The following is a 19621-nucleotide window of genomic DNA, read 5'->3' on the forward strand; positions in this document are numbered from 1 at the left end:
GTCCTAATGTAGATCAGGGCCCTTTCTTTACGCACATATCATCCCTGTTGGAGATGTGGGCAGATGACCAGGTAATAGTAGGGGGTGACTTTAACTTAACCAGATACCCATATTTGGATAATACTGGGTCTGGAGAGGGAGGGAATAGATCTCACAGGATGGCATTAAAGGTTTTGATCTCAGAGAGGGAATTGGTGGACATCTGGCGACTGAGGAATCCCATTCAAAGTAACTATACGTTTTTCTCACCCTCTCACCCTCCAACATTCAATCTCCCTCGATTCTGTCCTGGGGGGAAGCATCTGTCATAAAGAAAGAAGGTCAAATGTTAGGCCTGTTTATCACCCACTAGTCTGGACCTCTACTTCCCCCATAATTTAAAAATTAAACTAGAGAAAGGTGATAGCTCAGAGAGATTAATTCCACCCCATTGCCAAGCTCTAATATGTAACGGAGGATCCCCAGCACCCTGTGTAACTATTCTAGCCCAAGGTTTCAATTCCCCATCTGTATGCCAATGTATGAGATGCAGCATAATACCACGTCAACTGGGGGATTTGCAGGCCACCACTCATTTTATTCAAGTAAAGAATACATTTAGAGACTCTAGGTGGCCTGCGTTGCCAAATAAATCAGAGGAGCTTGTGTTGCCACAGAGTCAACAGAGAATCTGGCACATGAACCGGTAAGGTCTGAAAAAAGTAACAGAAATGGGGCAGAACATTCATTTTAATGATGGCTATCCTCCCAAACCATGAGAAACCCCTTCTGTCCCATCTATCTAAATCTTTTTGAAGGTTAGAAAGTAAAGGAGTATAGTTGAGACCAAACAGATCCTGTACTTCAGGACCAATTTTCACCTCTAAATATTTCACCCACCCCCTCGCAACATGAAATGGGAAAGCAGTCCTAAGGCAGTCGAAAAGGTCACCTGGAACTGAAATATTTAAAAGCTCTGATTGTCCTCATTGACTTTGAAACCAGAACCTGTCCCAAACACCCTCATTTCCTGCAATAAAGCCTGCAATGAGGCTTCTGGGTTGGCCACTGTAAATAGGAGATCATCCGTAAACATGGAAAGCTTGTAGTGAGATGAACCTACCCACATCCCCTGAATAGAAGAATTATGTCTCACCTTCCCAGCAAATGGTTCTAAGGACAAAGCAAAAAGCAAGGGTGAGGTGAGGTTCCTCATTAATTTTTAAGCAACTCCTAGGATTCTTATATAGACGCTGGATCCACCCAATAACGTCGGGGCCTAGGTTCATTTTCTCTAATACTTTAAATAAATATGGCCAATGGACCCTGTCAAAAGCCTTCTCAACAGTCACCACCAGCAAAGCTAAAGGGGTATTTCTATGCTGTGCCCTCTAAATCAGTTCCAGAAATCTTCTCACGTTATCAGAAGCCAGTCTGCCCGGAACATAACCGGACTGGTCCTCGTGTATCAGGAGGAGAGCATCTTCCGGGTGCAGCAGGAAAGGATCCTGTAGCAAGGACCTGCTCTCCAGGTGATGCATTGTCCTTTCACACTGAGGATATCTCCCCAAGGCCTACTGCCAGGAGGGAAGGGTTAGGTCGGCCATCATAGTTGGTGATTCGATTATTAGGAATGTAGCTAGCTGGGTGGCTGGTGGGCGTGAGGATCACCTGGTAACAGGCCTACAGATGGACTGAATCAATCAGGGTTAACCTAGAAGATGTGGTAGACCTGATTGACAAACTGAAGAGTAGTAAAAGGGGAGGTGAAAGAAGCTATTTTAGCCAAAAGATCTTCATTCAAAAATTGGAAGAAGGATCCAACAGAAGAAAATAGGATAAAACATAAATGTTGCCAAGTTAAATGTAAGACATTGATAAGACAGGCTAAGAGAGAATTTGAAAAGAAATTGGCCATAGAGGCAAAAACTCACAGTAAAATCTTTTTAAATATATCCGAAGCAGAAAGCCTGTGAGGGAGTCAGTTGGACCATTAGATGATCGAGGGGTTAAAGGGGCACTTAGAGAAGATAAGGCCATTGCGGAAAGATTAAATTATTTCTTTGCTTCGGTGTTTACTGAAGGGGATGTTGGGGAGGTACCCGTAATGGAGAAGGTTTTCATGGGTAATGATTCAGATGGACTGAATCAAATCACGGTGAACCTAGAAGATGTGGTAGACCTGATTGACAAACTGAAGAGTAGTAAATCACCTGGACTGGATGGTATACACCCCAGAGTTCTGAAGGAACTAAAAAATGAAATTTCAGACCTATTAGTAAAAATTTGTAACCTATCATTAAAATCATTCATTGTACCTGAAGACTGGAGGATAGCTAATGTAACCCCCATATTTAAAAAGGGCTCCAGGGGAGATCTGGGAAATTACAGACCGGTTAGCCAGACTTCAGTGCCAGGAAAAATAACGGAAAGTGTTCTAAACATCAAAATCACAGAACATATAGAAAGACATGGTTTAATGGAACAAAGTCAGCATGGCTTTACCCAAGGCAAGTCTTGCCTCACAAATCTGCTTCACTTTTTTGAAGGAGTTAATAAACATGTGGATAAAGGTGAACCGGTAGAAGTAATAGTTGAGAGGCTTCTAGGAAAAGTAAAAAGTAATGGAATAGGTGGCGATGTCCTTTCGTGGATTGCAAACTGGCTAAAAGACAGGAAACAGAGAGTAGGATTAAATGGACAATTTTCTCAGTGGAAGGGAGTGGGCAGTGGAGTGCCTCAGGGATCTGTATTGGGACCCTTACTTTTCAATATATTTATAAATGATCTGGAAAGAAATACAACGAGTGAGATAATCAAATTTGCAGATGACACAAAATTGTTCAGAGTAGTTAAATCACAAGCAGATTGTGATAAATTGCAGGAAGACCTTGTGAGACTGGAAAACTGGGCATCCAAATGGCAGATGAAATTTAATGTGGATAAGTGCAAGGTGATGCATATAGGGAAAATTAACTCATGCTATAATTACACAATGTTGGGTTCCCTATTAGGTGCTACACCCCAAGAAAGAGATCTAGGCATTATAGTGGATAACACATTGAAATCATCGGTTCAGTGTGCTGCGGCAGTCAAAAAAGCAAACAGAATGTTGGGAATTATTAGAAAGAGAATGGTGAATAAAACGGAAAATGTCATAATGCCTCTGTATCGCTCTATGGTGAGACTGCACATTGAATACTGTGTACAATTCTGGTTGCCGCACCTCAAAAAAGATATAATTACGATGGAGAAGGTACAGAGAAGGGCTACCAAAATGATAAGGGGAATGGAACAGCTCCCCTATGAGGAAAGACTAAAGAGGTTAGGACTTTTCAGCTTGGAGAAGAGACGGCTGAGGGGGGATATGATAGAGATGTTTAAAATCATGAGAGGTCTAGAACGGGTAGATGTGAATCAGTTATTTACTCTTTCGGATAATAGAAAGACTAGGGGGAACTCCATGAAGTTAGCATGGGGCACATTTAAAACTAATCGGAGAAAGTTCTTTTTTACTCAGCGCACAATTAAACTCTGGAATTTGTTGCCAGAGGATGTGGTTAGTGCAGTTAGTATAGCTGCGTTTAAAAAAGGATTGGATAAGTTCTTGGAGGAGAAGTCCAATACCTGCTATTAATTAAGTTGACATAGAAAATAGCCACTGCTATAACTAGCAACAGTAACATGGAATAGACTTAGTTTTTGGGTACTTGCCAGGTTCTTATGGCCTGGATTGGCCACTGTTGGAAACAGGATGCTGGGCTTGATGGACCCTTGGTCTGACCCAGTATGGCATGTTCTTATGAGCTACTTTTCCCAATCTGGTTGCCAAGATCTTGGCAAGAATCTTTAAATCGATATTTATCAATGAAGTTGGTCAATAAGACCCCCTTCCACCTTTAGCCAGAATGGTTATCCCAGCCAGATTCCACCCAGGAGAAATCGAACCTTCTGACCTGAGGACATTAAAAATCGCCATCAAAGGTGGAATCACCACAGGGTAGAAGATTTTATAGAATTTGGTTGTGAACCCATCCAGGCCAGGAGATTTCCCCAACTTCAGACCCTAAATTATTTGGAAATCCTCACTTTGAGTGATCTCAGCATTTATGGAATCGCGTGAACCCTCAGGTAAGGAGACTAAATCCACATCCCGTAGATAATGGTCTATATCCTGTTCTCCACCATGAGGTTGGATGTATAAAGCTCCTCATAAAATCTAATGAAGCAATTGCTAATGCCTGCTGACTCCTATAGAAATACCCTTGTAGAATCCTTAATTTTAGTAATAACAGATTGTGCAGCTCTCTCCTTCAATTTTCTAGCCAGTAACCTCCCAGCTTTATCACCAAATTCAAATTGTCGCTGTTTAAACATATCTAATTGGAATGCTATCTGTGCTATATCTAGAGCCTGAAGTTCTCTCCTTGCAGTCTTTAATTCCACTAATCTACTGTGGGTCTAAAGTTCATTTATGGCTTAAGGCCAGGGAAACAATGTGTTGCATAATACGCAATCGCTTTGCACTTCTTTATTTTTTGAGAAAAGAAGCTCTGGAAATGAGCTTGCCCCTGACCACGGCCTTTAGGCAATCCCAGATCGTGCCCAGGGAAACCTCCCCAGTCTTGTTTACATCCAGGTATTCCTTAATGTCACCCATTAAGGAATCTACAAAGGCCTTATCGTCTAAGAGGCTATTATTTAAATGCCAAAAGCGTTGACCAGGGTCTCTATTGTGCAACCTAATTTCTAGTCACACTGGAGCATGATCAGTCCATGTTATGGATACCACCTCAGACTCAACCATTAGATCAACTAAAGACTTATCAATTAAGAAAAAATCTATACGAAAGTAAGACGTCCAAGGTCGCGGCGTCCGTTCATGGACCTTCCCGCCTGAATCCGGGTGTTCATGATCGGAGGCACCGCTGCTTTGAGCGCCTGGGCGGACGTCCAAGGTCGCGGCTTGGATGTCTGGCCGAGCGCTCAAGGCAGCGGGGTCTGTAGAAAAGAACCATCCACTTACCTGGTGGAATGACATTTCAAAGGACAGGTACCAGCGCACCCTGGATACTGTACAGGCGCTGCATACCGCACTATACAGTAAAATGGATTGCGAGCGCCTACCACTTCATTGACGTGCTTTAGATGCTGCTTGGATTTGCGTCTAATTTGAATACTGAATCGAGCGGTATGTAAACCAAAATATGCGCGCGGCAAACGAGCGGGCACCCAGCACTGCCACACTGTTTCTTACACGTCCTTACTGTATCGGCCGGTTTATTAGATAGCAAGCCCCAGGGGAAGATGGTGTTTCAAATTGCTTGGGAGTGGGATTTGGGGGGCCCTCTGGAGCATAAAGAATAGGATCAATGTTTCTACGCAGTTAGCAGAGGTTCTGTATCGTCTACCATAAAAGAAAATGGGTATAAAGTATTGTATAGGTGGTACCTTACCCCTTCTAGACTTAATAAGATGTTCGTAGGCTCAGATGACCGTTCCTGGAAGGGCTGTGGTGCTAGGGGTACTTTTCTGCACTTGTGGTGGGAGTGCCCAGCCGATGGGATCCTATGGGATAAATTGCTGGACGTCATCCTATCAATAGGAACCTATCAATAGTAACATGGAATAGACTTAGTTTTTGGGTACTTGCCAGGTTCTTATGGCCTGGATTGGCCACTGTTGGAAACAGGATGCTGGGCTTGATGGACCCTTGGTCTGACCTTGCATGGCATGTTCTTATGTTCTAATAGTTGGCATTCGGGTACCTAAGGACCCTAAAGTTTGTTTATTAGCCATCCTGACTGCTGCAGGGTCTATGATTTTTCAAAGATGGGTCCAGCAGTTATTTACTGCTGTCAGATGCGAAATTGCCTTTTGATGGCATAAGACTACTGTCCCGTCTCTAACTGATGTGCAATCTCATTTGGATAGAGTGTATTATTTGGGCAAATTAACTGCTATTCGTAATGACAAGGTGGCCAGCTTTGAGAAGACTTGGCAGCCTTATATAGAATGGAAGTGCAGGTTACGCGTATGAAAGACCATTTTGGGGAAAACTTTTGATTTGGGCAAATTATCACGTGCCTCCACCTACAGTTTCCTAATGTCTCCCGCCTCCTTTCTCTGGATTCTAGGCTTCAGTATTGGAATTTCAGCTCCAGGCAATAGTTGTTGTATGTCTGGGTATATTTATTGTTAATTATTCATTTAGGTGTTTCTCCTTCTTTATGGTTGCTACTCTTAGGCAACTTCTCATGGCACATGCCTAGATTTTTCTTTATCGACACCATACTTCCACCGTGTATGTAGGGAATATGTGGGTGGGGGAAGAGTTTAGATTGGGGTAAAAATGGAAGGTTATCCATGCTTATCCCATAATTGCACTTTAGTAATCATCTTGTACAATATTATTACATTGCGACTGTACATTGGATCTGTTATTGTGGGTTTTTCTGTGTTTGCTGTCCAATAAAGAGTAAATTACCAAAAAAAAAAAAAAAAGATTGTCTGTTATTCCACTAACCTCTGCAGCATCAGATAGGTGGAATTCCAGCTGGTGTCTGCATCCTGAATTAGCCCTGCTGCTTCCTGCTTCTCACGCAGTTCTGCCCATCCTTCGCGCTCCAGCAAAATGCCCCATTCTTTTCCTGTACCTCTCAATCACTTCTTTCAGGACTAAGCTGCTGGGTTACTCCTTGGCTCCCAGGGCATCCTTTACTGCCAGGTGCAGCAAACATGCAAAGTGACAGATCCCCTAATAGCCCCCAACTTCCACTGCCTTTTTCATATTTATATCACTGTGTGTCAAGAAAAAAAAGAAAAACAGGAATTAACATCCCTGCTCTCTGCTGTATCTGCCAGCTAAGATATTCATTGTGGTATGGTGTTTGTTCATCACCTGGGTGTGCAGCACAGCTCACCTGTGACCTGCTGCTCCCTCTCTGCTAGATCTACTGCCTGCGCCTGTCTTGAACAACTGCCACCAGTGCGCTAAATGCCTAGCCTTCCAGATCCCTGTGATCTTTCCAGACAGCATCCAGCCACCACTAACCAGCTCCACCTACCCAGTCAACATGAGGAGTACACCAGGCAGACTCGGATACTTGTGCTCTTTTAGGGCTTCTAGTTTTACTGTTCTTTCGGCCTGTCAGTCAGAGCCAGTTGGTAATTCTATCATCACATTCTGCCAAACAGACACAGACCCATGAATTTCCGCAAAGACTTCAATTAGGTTCAAACTTCCTCTGCAGGATTATCATGGTCTGGAATTTATCCTAGTGAAATTCACCAGAATTTGATCAGTGTCTGTTGCAAACTGTACAGCGCTTCACCAAATGCATGTTATTTATGCCTATTCTTCCCTGTGTTGTGATAAAGACAAAAGTGAAAAACTGAAAGGTGCTACAAAACCCATATGTATGTATGATTTAGGACCACCTGGTTTAAATGCATTAGAAGCAGAAAAACTGCCCAAGAGTCACTGGGGCCATTAGATGATTGGGAGGTGGAAGGAGCACTCGGGGGGAAACAAGACCATGGTAGAGAAGTGGTATGCATTCTTTCCATAAAACATTTATAGGCCACATTATCCACAATACTAAGCAGTTTACATGGTAACATACATAGTTACAAATAAAATAATATTCTCAACAGAACAACTATAAAATACAAATAAAAAATCATTATATCTTCATGTAACAAATTTAAAAAATAAGCTTAATGTGTCCTCAGACTTGTACTGAAAAGCTTGGCTAAAAAGGCAAGTTTTCGGAAAAATTTTAAAGCAAGCTTCCTTGTGAAGAATTTCTGGGAGGCCATTCCGTAACAAAGTTTGTGAGATGGCAAACAGATGATCCCCGGAATCAGTATGCCACACTGCCTGCACAGAAGAGACGTCTAATACACACTGTCCTGCAGATCTTACACATCTCTCTGGCTGGTAAATCTTTAATAGAGATCTAATACATAAGGGATCATCATTGGTCAGCACTCTATGAATCATAGTATTTTACAGATAATTCTCCATTTGACTGGTGACCAATGCAGTGAAACAAGAACTAGAGTTATGTGATCGAACTGGCACCAATCAGTGAGACCATGTGCTGCCAAATTTTGAATTGCCTGCTAAGCCTGTATGGTGGATATAGAAAGGCCCAAATAGACAGAATTACAGTAATACAGTCCTGTCAACACTAAAGCCTAAAGGACTGCAGAGAATCATCTGATTGAAGAAATGATTTTAAATTAAGAAGCATTCATAATTTAAAAAAAGGAACTCTGTCCAAGAGACTTTACGTGATTTGAAGGATAATTCTTGATCAATGATAATTCCTATGCAGCACCATCCAGTGGCCTGAGTAGAACTGGATTCCCCCTTTGTGAATACATTTCTAAAGGGAACTGTTCCTGAAAGCCAGCAAACACATGATGAAATAAAACACTGTTTTTTAGGGATGTGCAGACCAAATGTTTATGTTCATAAGTCCATAAGTCGAAAGGGGGTCCCATTTGCGGTCAATATGGACATATGGAGAATTCCATAACTTGAGTCTATGTCCATATGTGCAAATAAAAATTTAAACCCCTCACCCTCCTTAATCCCCCCCCCCCCAAGACTTACCAAAACTCCATGGTGGTCCAGCGGGGTCAGGACGCCATTTCTGAACTCCTTTGCAAGGAGCACATGACGTCGGCGTCACGTCGGAGTGACGCGGCGTCACGTGATTCCCCGCGCGTTCGCTCCGGGACCCTCGTTCGACCCAAAAGGAACTTTTGGCCAGCTTGGGGGGGCCTCCTGACACCAGCTTGGGGGGGCCTCCTGACACCAGGTAATAAGTTGAGTCTATGTCCATATGTGCAAATAAATATTTAAACCCCTCACCCTCCTTAATCCCCCCCCCCCAAGACTTACCAAAACCCCATGGTGGTCCAGCGGGGTCAGGACGCCATTTCTGAACTCCTTTGCAAGGAGCACGTGACGTCGGCGTCACGTGATTCCCCGCGCGTTCGCTCCGGGACCCTTGTTCGACCCAAAAGGAACTTTTGGCCAGCTTGGGGGGCCTCCTGACACCAGGTAATTGCCAGGCCACAAGAACCTGGCAATTACCCAAACACTAAGAAGATCACATGCTACTGATGCAATTAATAGCAGTGGCTATTCCCTAAGTAAACTTGATTAATAACCGTTAATGAACTTCTCCTCCAAGAACTTATCCAAACCTTTTTTGAACCCAGCTACACTAACTGCACTAACTACATCCTTTGGCAACAAATTCCAGAGCTTTATTGTGCGTTGAGTGAAAAAGAATTTTCTCCGATTAGTCTTAAATGTGCTGCTTGCTAACTTCACGAAATGCCCCCTAGCCCATTATTCAAAAGTGTAAATAACCGATTCACATCTACTCGTTCAAGACCTCTCATGATTTTAAAGAGCTCTGTCATATCCCCCCTCAGCCGTCTCTTCTCCAAGCTGAACAGCTCTAACCTCTTCAGCCTTTCCTCATAGGGAAGCTGTTCCATCCCCTTTATCATTTTGTTTTCCCTTCTCTGTACCTTCTCCATCGCAACTATATCTTTTTTGAGATGCGGCAACCAGAACTGTACACAGTATTCAAGGTACGGTCTCACCATGGAGCGATATAGAGCCATTATGACATTTTCCGTTTTATTAACCATTCCCTTCCTAATAATTCCTAATATTCCGTTTGCTTTTTTGACTGCTGCAGCACACTGAGCCGACGATTTTAAAGTATTATCCACTATGATGCCTAGATCTTTTTCCTGGGTGGTAGCTCCTAATATGGAACCTAACTTTGTGTAACAACAGCAAGGGTTATTTTTCCCTATATGCAACACCTTGCACTTGTCCACATTAAATTTCATCTGCCATCAAGCTGACACAAACGGCGGTCCAAATACTCAGCGTGGGGTCCTGAAACATCTGCTTTAGGTGAATCTCCAACTTGTGGACCTGCACATTCTTCAAAACGGCGGCCCCTGCCACCGGGATGGTCGTCTTTTAAGTGATTGCTGACACCGCATCCACTTTTGGTACCTGCACTATCTCCAAAGTCTCCTCCATCAGGGGATATAGCTTCCCAACTTCCTGATCGTCTTAGGTAAGGCAAAGGCACTCGCATGGGCCCCTCAGCCCATCCCCTTGCTTTTTGACTCCTCTTAAGTCACTTTAACCCCCAATTCCTCCAAGACCTGGGGAATAAGACGGCATAGTTCCACTTTCTTAAATAAACGGGGAACTTAAGAATCATCCCCATCCGATATTTCATCCGGATTTGGGTTGTCCTTAGCTATATCCGGGTCCACACCCGGTGCCACAGTCACATCAGCGTCTGGAACCATTCCCTGTGCCCGATGCAGTCCCAGACAATGCAATAGGTCCCTGGACCCACCTGCGGCCCTCTTAGGCGCAGACAGGGGAGGTCCGACTTTCGCCCACTTCCCCCTTCCTTGCCAGGAAGGCTTTATGCATCAAGAAAATACATTTTGGCGAAAATCCCTCAGGGCTATCCGTTCCCTGTTCTAGGCAGTTTTCGGAGTCCCCCCTCATCGGAGTCCCACTGAACCACAGGAGAAAATGGAGGAGGGGAATCTCTGGGTTCCCTAATTAAAAAGGACTACTGCCTGTGGTCCTCTGCGAATCCAGCCACTTTGCGGGGCCCCTCAGACCCCGACACTGATGTCTCCCCTGAAGGGTGGGAAATCCGCTTTCCCCCGATGCACCCCTGCTGAAGAACCCTCCTCTCCTGAAGCGCAACCAGGATAGAGGGAGCGAAAATCCAAGCGTGAAGACTCCAGCCCACATGTGCAGCACAATTCCACGTACTCCCGCACCAATGGCTGCCCTGCTGGCCTCAATCATCACTCTGGTGCATGCCTTTTTTTTTTTTTAATAATGCTGCGCCATTTCCTGTGACATGGAAAAAGTCAGCTGGGTACTGCCGTGGAAAAGACTGCTGCTCTCAGGCCTCAGCACGGCTCCCAGAGACATGTGGGAAAACAAACACGACAGCACCAACTGTTGCCGCACCTCCTCCGCTAAAGGCCCGGCTGCTAATGCTGCTCCCCCTGGGACACATGCGGGCCGGCGCAGTAGTTATTTGTCTGCCGAGGCCTGTAGCTCTTGCTGCTTCATAGCCATACTCTCTGCCCCCCAGCAACTAGCTGTTTGCCTTTATGTTCCATTTTTTCGTTTAACTTTAAAATCACAAATACAAAAGCAAAAAAACACACATGGGGTACTTCCCTGATTACGGGGCCTTGCAGACAAGAGGCCTCGGAGGCCCTGTGGGAACAAGTCCCCTGACTTTTAGGGCCTCCGGCATGATGCGAGCGAGCACAACCCCTCAGATGCCCAGCTCAACCTGCGGGATGGTCCACCAAGGAGCCTAACACCTCAGGGAGCTTCCTCTGAAATTCTCCTACTTAAATTGCTCTTTCTCTTTTTTAATCTCAGACTGCAGGGTTGCACCTCTGCCATCTGCTGGAATCAGAGAAATACTGAGGGGACTGCAGGTGGCACTCTCTGTTATGTAGCAGTGCCTCAAAGTTTTGTTTCTCTGACTCCATCAACTGGTAGGGAGGCAAAACCCACTTGTCTGGACTGATCTGGGTATATTCAGAAAAACAGGATTCAAGTCTCACCTATATTTCTTGGGCAAGTCACTTGCCCTTCCCCTTCTGTTGCTTAGGGCCTCATTTACTAATATTTTTTCCCATAAACAAAGAATGGGAGAAAAGCCTCAAACAGGCCATATTGCAAGCCCTCCTTGGGGAAAGGGAAATACCTAAGGTACCTGAATGTAATCCTCTTTGAAATGGCTGACCAGTCATATGTTATATGTTGCCTAGTTCATCATATTATATTATGTTATCTGTTATATGTTAAATGTACGGGCACTGCCCAATGGTTTTTTGTTCACTGTGAACCGATACGATGTGCGAACGGATATCGGTATAAAAGAAATGTTAAATAAATAAAAATAAATAAGAGGCTTAATAAATGAGTTAAATACAATAATGCATATTAAGCATCCTTTTGGCAAATTTCTTCTGAAGTGTTAGTAAAAGTGCAACTATCTTTGAAAGCTTGAGTCGAAATTTAAATTGTTTACATTCAATAGGGAATTAGTAGTGATTTGCATATTTTATATTAAAAATATATATTTAGCACTAATTAATAATAAAATAGGTCTGTTGGAAACAGGATGCTGGGCTTGATGGACCCTTGGTCTGACCCAGTATGGCATTTTCTTATGTTCTTCGAATTGTATATCTGATGTAAACAGGGCTCTGCTGCTGAATGGTATCTGTATCATAATTCGTATCCAAGTAGCAGTATATTTAGACCACTCAGTAGTTTCATACAGAACATAAACCTGAACGCAGGAATTTTTACTTCATATTTGTAGTGTATGTGTTGGGGTGGGGTTCAGCAATGGATTTCCTGAAGATTTAAAAACATTTCTAACTGTAAAAGTCTGAAAAATGGGTAGGTGGTGCTTCCATCATGTTTTAACTTGTTAAATTAAAAGCATGTTCAGTTTGAAAGTCTCCTCATGCTTCCAGTAATAGTATGATCGCAGATCACTAAAAAACAAGAAATACTGAATCCTTTCACATTTGTTTTCCTCCTTTCTCTCCAATCAAGCAGCTCCTGCTTTTCCCGGTCTCATTGATTCTCCACCAGAGCACGTTATGCCAGGTGCCGGGATGCAATGACGAACCAAGTCCCACAGTAGTGACGCAGAAAGAAAAACCCCCCACCCAATCACAGTGAGGAATAGCGAGGCAAAGCATTGCATGTCGGGAGAGGAAGGGAGAGCAATGGCGCGGAGCCGCCATCTTGAACAAAAAAGATACTGGAGTCTTCGGCCCCACTTAAGACAAAGGTGGGGACGCATGAGCTAATGTGACCCTTTTCCTTCTGCTAACGGGAGAACGAGGGACACTTTGGATGGCGGCCTACAGCAGGGACGAGCAAGGTACTCGCATGGGGAACAAGGTGAAAGCAGTCTGAATGTATGCGCGCCTACCCATTAGTCCTCATTAGCGGAAAGCGAAGCATCTCGAGCTTGCACTTTTGCCCGGGCGGGGTACGTGACGTCATCGTTAAAGGCCCGGCGTGGCGGCGCGTCATAAAGAGAAGACATGCCGGGCCTTCCATGATGACGTCTAGGGGGAAAACCACCGAGTGAGGGTGTCTACGGTTTCCTGCTTTTCCATCTTTTCGCCGCTGACGAGGTTACCCCGAAATCAATATCGTTAGCGACCAGCTTAGTCTGAAGTCGCTGCTGACCAGGACTTCGTGAAACCGGCACTCCTGCCACCCCTGAGCCAGATACCGTTACCGCTGCTCCCGCAGGTTAGACAAACGTGTTTCTCTTTTTTTTTAATGTGTTGCTGTAGAGAGGTTTTTCTTTACCGAGGGTTGTATTTTGTTGTTGCATTGCTTGTGTCTGTTATTATTTTTTTAAATAATGGAACTTTCTTTGTTCTAGGAGAAAAGTTTGCTCACTCCTGTCCTGGAGCCTTACCTCCGCTGCCCAGGAGTAGAGATAGAATACATAGAAACCCTGCCCACAATGTTGCAAGTTTTTAAACGGGCTTTTATAGCCCAACGGAATAAGATTGTCCAAATTAGGCCAAGTAACCCAGGGAAAGTGAAGTCTCAAGCCTTAAAGCAGCTCAGTCCTTAAAAGACCAAATAAAGGCCAATATAAACTGTGTTTTTAATAATTATTGCATCTCTGATGTATTAAAACATACAAATGTGTGATGATGGTAACTTGTGCAGACATAAACCCATGGCTATGTAAAACTGCATCAAGCGAAAAAAAAAAAAAAAGAAAGCTGTAATTAAAAACAAAAAAACCCAAAAAAACTTCCATCAAAAGGCCTTTTTAACTGCCCACCTAAATTTAAAGGGCAATTGCTCTTTTTGAAAATTATTGTATAAAAACTACATGTAAATTTCTAATAAGCAAACTTATACTTGTGTGGTATATGTGTACATAAGTTTACTCACAGGCCGATACAGTACAGTGTGCTCCGATGGAGAGTACTGTTAACCTGCCATTGGACGCGTGTTTTCTCTTACCCCTTATTCAGTAAGGGGCAGAAAACGCATGTCCAACTCGCCGAACCTAATAGCGCCCTCAACATGCAAATTCATGTTGAGGGCCCTATTAGGTATTCGCATGCAATTCAGAAAGTAAAATGTGCAGCCAAGTCGCACATTTTACTTTCAGAAATTAGCGCCTACCTTTGGGTAGGCGCTAATTTCTTCCGGCACCGGGAAAGTGCACAGAAAAGCAGTAAAAATTGCTTTTCTGTGCACCCTCCGACTTAATATCATGGCGATATTAAGTCGGAGGTCCTGAAGAGTAAAAAAAAAAAAAATTGGAAGTCGGCCGGCGGCTGTCCGGTTGAAAACCAGATGCTCAGTTTTGCCGGTTTCCAAGCCTGTGGCTGTCGGCGTCAAACCCGCTGACAGCTACCGCTCCTGTCAAAAAGGAGGTGCTAGGGATGCGCTAGTGTCCCTAGTGCTTCCTTTTGCCCGCTTCTACTGCCAGGCCTCATTTAAATACAGTATCGCGTGCACAGGCGAGTGGCCTTACATACTGTCAGTAAGAAAAGGCATGCCCAATGAGTGGCCTTACATACATATAATAGATGTTTAAATACCTTCAATGTTTCTATGTGCAGGAGAAAGGGAAAGGAGGCTGAAGGATGAGGGGTAATGGGATCTGGGTAGATTCAGGAGTAATCTAAGGAAATATTTCTTTATGGAGGGGGTTGTGGATGCAAGGAACAACCGCCCTATGGAGATGGATACTGCATGGGATAAACATAGAGAATCTCTGAGGGATTGTAAAGCGGAAAAGTTGGTGTAGATGGGTGGACTCGAGAGCCCATATAGCTTTTTTTTTTTTTTCTATGATCTGTTTCATAGACCTAGAATATTTTATTTTATTTATTTGTGTTTTTATATACCAAAGTTTGGAATGCACCTTCACTCTGGTTTACAGATAAAACAACTTATTACAATGTAATGCATGTTAGAACAGTAATGCAATAACAAAGAATTCCATAATATGTTATTATGAAAGGGTTGTTAGATAAAGTCATTTTTGTAACATAAACAGCAATGATGCATAAATTAACTGAATACAGCAACAAAATAAATAGAAAAATAAAAGTGACTTATACAAAGTGTATCGTGTCTGTTAGAATATGACCCATCCATATTTCCTGCTTAGCTTTGTAGTCCCTTCCTATCCCTCAGGAAAGCAAAGCAGTGTTGCTGCACCCCCTCCCCAGCATTTGACCAGAAAGTACATCCTCTCTGTCTCCCATCCCTTCCCCCTACTTTCTTCCCTTCCTGTTTCCTCTTGACCCCAACACACTCCTGTTCATCACCTTTTTGCCTTTTCCACCTTCTACACACACTAGTATCCTGTACCCAAGCCTTGTCTTTTTCCCTTTCCCAAGGGTTCAACTTACTCCTCTCCTTACTCTTCTTTCTTCCCTCATCCTCTCCCTGCTCCCCCAGGAGGTAAATCTTTAGACTTGGCTATGCAAAAGAGTCTCTTCTTAGTGTCTCCTCTTGTCTGTGGCTGTTTCTGATTTCTTTTTTTTTAGGCCGATACAGAAAGAAACACGGGAGAGCGGGCGCTCCATATTGAGCGCCTGCTCTCCCGACACGAGCCCAGCCACCTCTCCTGGGCGTGCGATTCAGTATTTAAATGAGGTGGTGCACTAATGAGGCGCTAGGGACAGTAGTGCATCCCTAGTGCTTCCTTTATTAGTGGTGGAGGTGGCTGTCACTGGGGCAGACAACCGATGCTCTTATTCTACAGGCATCTGTTTCTGAACCTGCTGATAGCCATGGGTTAGGAAAATGGATGCTGGTAAAATTGAGCGTTCGTCTTTCTGACTGGTGGGCGGATTTTTTTTTTTTTTACCTTTTTTAATTTTTTTAAATTTGGGTTCCTCTGACTTAATATTGTTAGGATATTAAGTTGGAGGGTTACAGAAAAGCAATATTTTCTTCTTTTCTATACACTTTTCCGGGTTGCTCAGAAATTAACGCCTGCCCTTTATTTTCTGAGTGTAAAATGTGCAGCTTGGCTGCACATTTTTACTTTCAGTATTCCGGGGACTAACTAATTGCCTCATCAACATGCATTTGCATGTGATGAGCACTATTAGTTTTCGGGGGAGGGGGTTGGCTGTGCATCTTCAATGTGCTAAACCCCTTACTCAATAAGGGTTAAACTACGCGTCAAACGTGCGGCCAATCGCATGCTAAATGGTGCGCTCGGCCTGTTAAGTCTGAGGTTGAGGGGAGAGGGAATAGGAAGGATTTCAGTGGCAATAACTTCAGCAGGCTCTGGGGGGCCTGCAGAAGCTTCAGAAAGGAAGCAGGCTGCTGACTGTTCTCCAGGGTGAGGTAGAGCTGGGTGAAACCACAATCCCTCCTGCACGTACCCTCATATGTCCACACTGAACAAAATGGATTAGCTCTGCTACCTCTTATTAGTTGCCAAAATAAATAGCACTGGCTTGAGAATGTCGGTGCAGACTGCATGGACTGATGATGTAGCCCAGTCTGCATACAGAAACTTTTTTCCCCTTATTGTATGGGGAAAATTAAACTAGTTAGGAATGAAATAGTTCAGTCTGCTAATACTGCACACAAGACATAGAAGCAGTAAATCTGTTACTTCTGTTGCAATGCCTGGTTTTCCTTTTACTACTTCATATTTTAAAGATTCTCTGCATTTGCCCCATACGTTTGTAAATATTGTTACTGTTTTTGCCACCTCGCCTTCCATTGGAAGGCTGTCCCAAGAATACTCCACCTTTTCTGCAAAATAAGTGTTAGTAATGAGACTACTCTCGTGGCACCTTACCATAACCTCCTTGTTCTTGAAAATCTTTCCCACTTAAATTTGGTTTTTATTCATTACATGTACCTTTTTGAGGTACATAAATGTCGGTTTTTTGTTTTTTTTTCATAGCTGGCTTCTCAGTCCTATACGGCAAAGGTGGGCAAAAAATTTTTTTCCCCATACACTAAAAGAAAAATGGCAGTGATAGTTTTCTGGATACATAAAAAGAGTATTTTGAAAGACAGAAAATATGCAAGAACAGAGAAATCTCCCTCCCTCCTTTTTTTTTTTTTTTGGACTGGTCCTTTTTCTCTTGTCATTTCTGTGCAACGCTCTTCCTTCTCCCTCCTCCTCCCAGAACCCTTCATCGAAGGCCCAACATGTCTTCTTTTTATGATGCACTGTCAGGCATGCTTTGTTGGATCTTTAATGTAGACATGCAGAACTCTCTCACCAGGTGGTATTAAGCTCCGGGTGCCAAGAGTGGCATCTTTTACAGGAAAAGAGCAGGGGTGGTATCAGTATTAATGGGACAGTAATTGGAACACTTTCAGAAATGTATAACAGGTTGGACTAAACTGCTGTGTGGACTAGGAGTTTTACTCTCCTGCACAGGTGGGCAAACACATTTAGGTTCTTAACTGTCACTTGATAGGGCTTTTAGTGCACATCTTAGTAGCCCTTCTCTGGACTTGTCCCTTCCGGTCTCTTATCTAAACAAAGGGAGAGATTGGACAGAGGCACACATGAACTTTGTCACAGTGAAAGAGTTCACTCTATATACAAATGCAGAAGAAGGAATAAGTCAGCATGATGCAGGTAGCCAGCTCAGTTAATTTGGCTGCTGCGTCTAGTTACCAGAGTTCCTCACTACTGCTGCTGCTCCTAACATTCATAATGAATCACATCCAGTACTCAATTTATTTTCTCACCATCTCACTCAGCCTGGAAATGAAACAGGAGGGAAAGCCTCCAAGGTGGAAGCTTGAGAGGAGGAGTTTACTTCATGTGCCATACAAAGCAGGACCTGGAAATCCATGTCTTGCATGCTGCCCTTTAATTACCATTCTCCAGGACTCGTGCTGTAGTTAGGAAGAAGAGGTAAACATGATTATTTGTATGCCTACAGATCAGTACAGACACCTGGGTGTTGCCTCCCTGCCAGCAGATGGAGACAGAGAGTTTCACCGATACTCTACATAACCCAGTGTGCCATCAGCAGTTCCTCAGTATTTCTCTGTCTCCAGCAGTTATGCAGCCAGAAGACTGTTTGGATTTATGAGCCTTCATCCCAGGGGGTGGTTTGGGTCCTAGTGGATCCTTCCCTGTCTGGTTGAGGTGGACAAGCTGGGGATTGGTGACCCTTTTTGTACACTTGCTCCTTTCTTCTATGGGGTGGAAATCTGGTGGTGCAGATCCCCTCCCTCCCCCCCCCCCCCCTTCACGAGGCAGCTACAGGCTCAGGGCGACTTTTTTTTTTTTTTTTTTTTGCGAGCAGCTCTGTGTTCCATTCTAGGGAGTAGGTATGGTAAGTTTGTGTTTTGTTTTTTTTTTAAAGAAAAAAGGTCTTGACTACTGGGAACTCATTACACACTTTTTTGCTTGGCATTATCACTTGGATGTCAGGGCTCTGGCTTCCACATGCTTTAGTGAGCATGTTATACGAGCAGAACTCTCCATGTCCCACCCGAGTTACGGGGAGCTTAGGTACATTCCAGGAGTCTGGACTGATCTGTATATGTACAGGGAAAGGAAAATTGGTTCTTACCTGCTAATGTTTGTTACTGAAGTACTACAGATTAGACCAGAGTCCTGGAGTTGTTGGTTTTTCAATGCTGATAGCTTATTTTAAATTTGGGAAATTTTCCATTGTCTTTTTGGCCAACTTTACCACTTTCTGGTTCTTTGGAGGGGAGCAAGCTTGCTTAGAAACTTACGCTTGTTGCTGTCATTTTGGCTTGGGTACAGGTCAGTATTGAGGGACTGCAGGTAGCACACTGTTATGTCCAGTGTCTGTGAAACTTTCTCTGTCTCCATCTGCTGGCCGGGAGGCAAAACCCAGGAGTCTGGACTGATCCGTGGTACTACAGGAACTAGAGTTAGCAGGTAAGAACCCATTTTTCTTTACACACATTCTCAGAAAGGAACTGCTATGTTTTAAGAGCCACTACCCAAGTGCTGGTCTAAATCTGAGCATCAGATTGTGGTGAATTTTCCGTGGCACATCTCATCAGATCGGAAGGCACACTGGTTGGGAAATGGTATTTTAAATGCTTACATGACCACCTTCCTGTCCTATATTGTCTTTCACCCTTCTGTCTTTTTTGCTTCTGGGAGAAATTCCCCCAAATGCCCAGGATGCCATCACACTCTGAACCTTCATGGTTAAACTTAAACCTACTTGTTCTGCCTTGGCCTGTTCTGATCTGTAACCTGCAGCCTGTGTATTTTGTTTACCCTGTAGCTCTGTACCTCTTTACATAGTGTTCTGGCCTGAATTCTTTACAGTAATGTACTTGCACATTACTGTAAAGAATTCAGGCCAGAACACTATAACAATGGAAATTATAATAGATGTAAATCCTTTTTGGAATTTTTTTTCTCTTTTCAACTGCAGGTAAACAGTATCTTATCAAATTATGGCTACTGATTATATGGAAATTGATGATGCTTTGTACAGGTAAGCATACACAGCCATTTTTTTTTCCACCAGTGAATATTATTGT

The 19621-nt window shown here is 43.6% G+C and overlaps 1 protein-coding gene across 2 annotated transcripts in view; it reads left to right on the forward strand.

Moving 5' to 3' along the window:
- The first annotated feature begins 12799 nt into the window (after positions 1-12799).
- The window catches only part of UBA6 (ubiquitin like modifier activating enzyme 6), a 370281-nt gene continuing 363459 nt past the window's right edge, over positions 12800-19621 (forward strand). Inside the window, exons 1-2 of one of the 2 annotated variants that reach the window (XM_029600749.1) lie at positions 12800-12983; positions 19513-19575. In XM_029600749.1, the coding sequence (XP_029456609.1) occupies positions 19535-19575 (41 nt within the window). In that variant the 5' untranslated portion in view covers positions 12800-12983; positions 19513-19534. The other variant, XM_029600742.1, reaches the window with a different exon arrangement.

Source organism: Rhinatrema bivittatum, chromosome 1 (assembly GCF_901001135.1).
Source record: "Rhinatrema bivittatum chromosome 1, aRhiBiv1.1, whole genome shotgun sequence".
Taxonomy (NCBI): Eukaryota; Metazoa; Chordata; class Amphibia; order Gymnophiona; family Rhinatrematidae; genus Rhinatrema; species Rhinatrema bivittatum.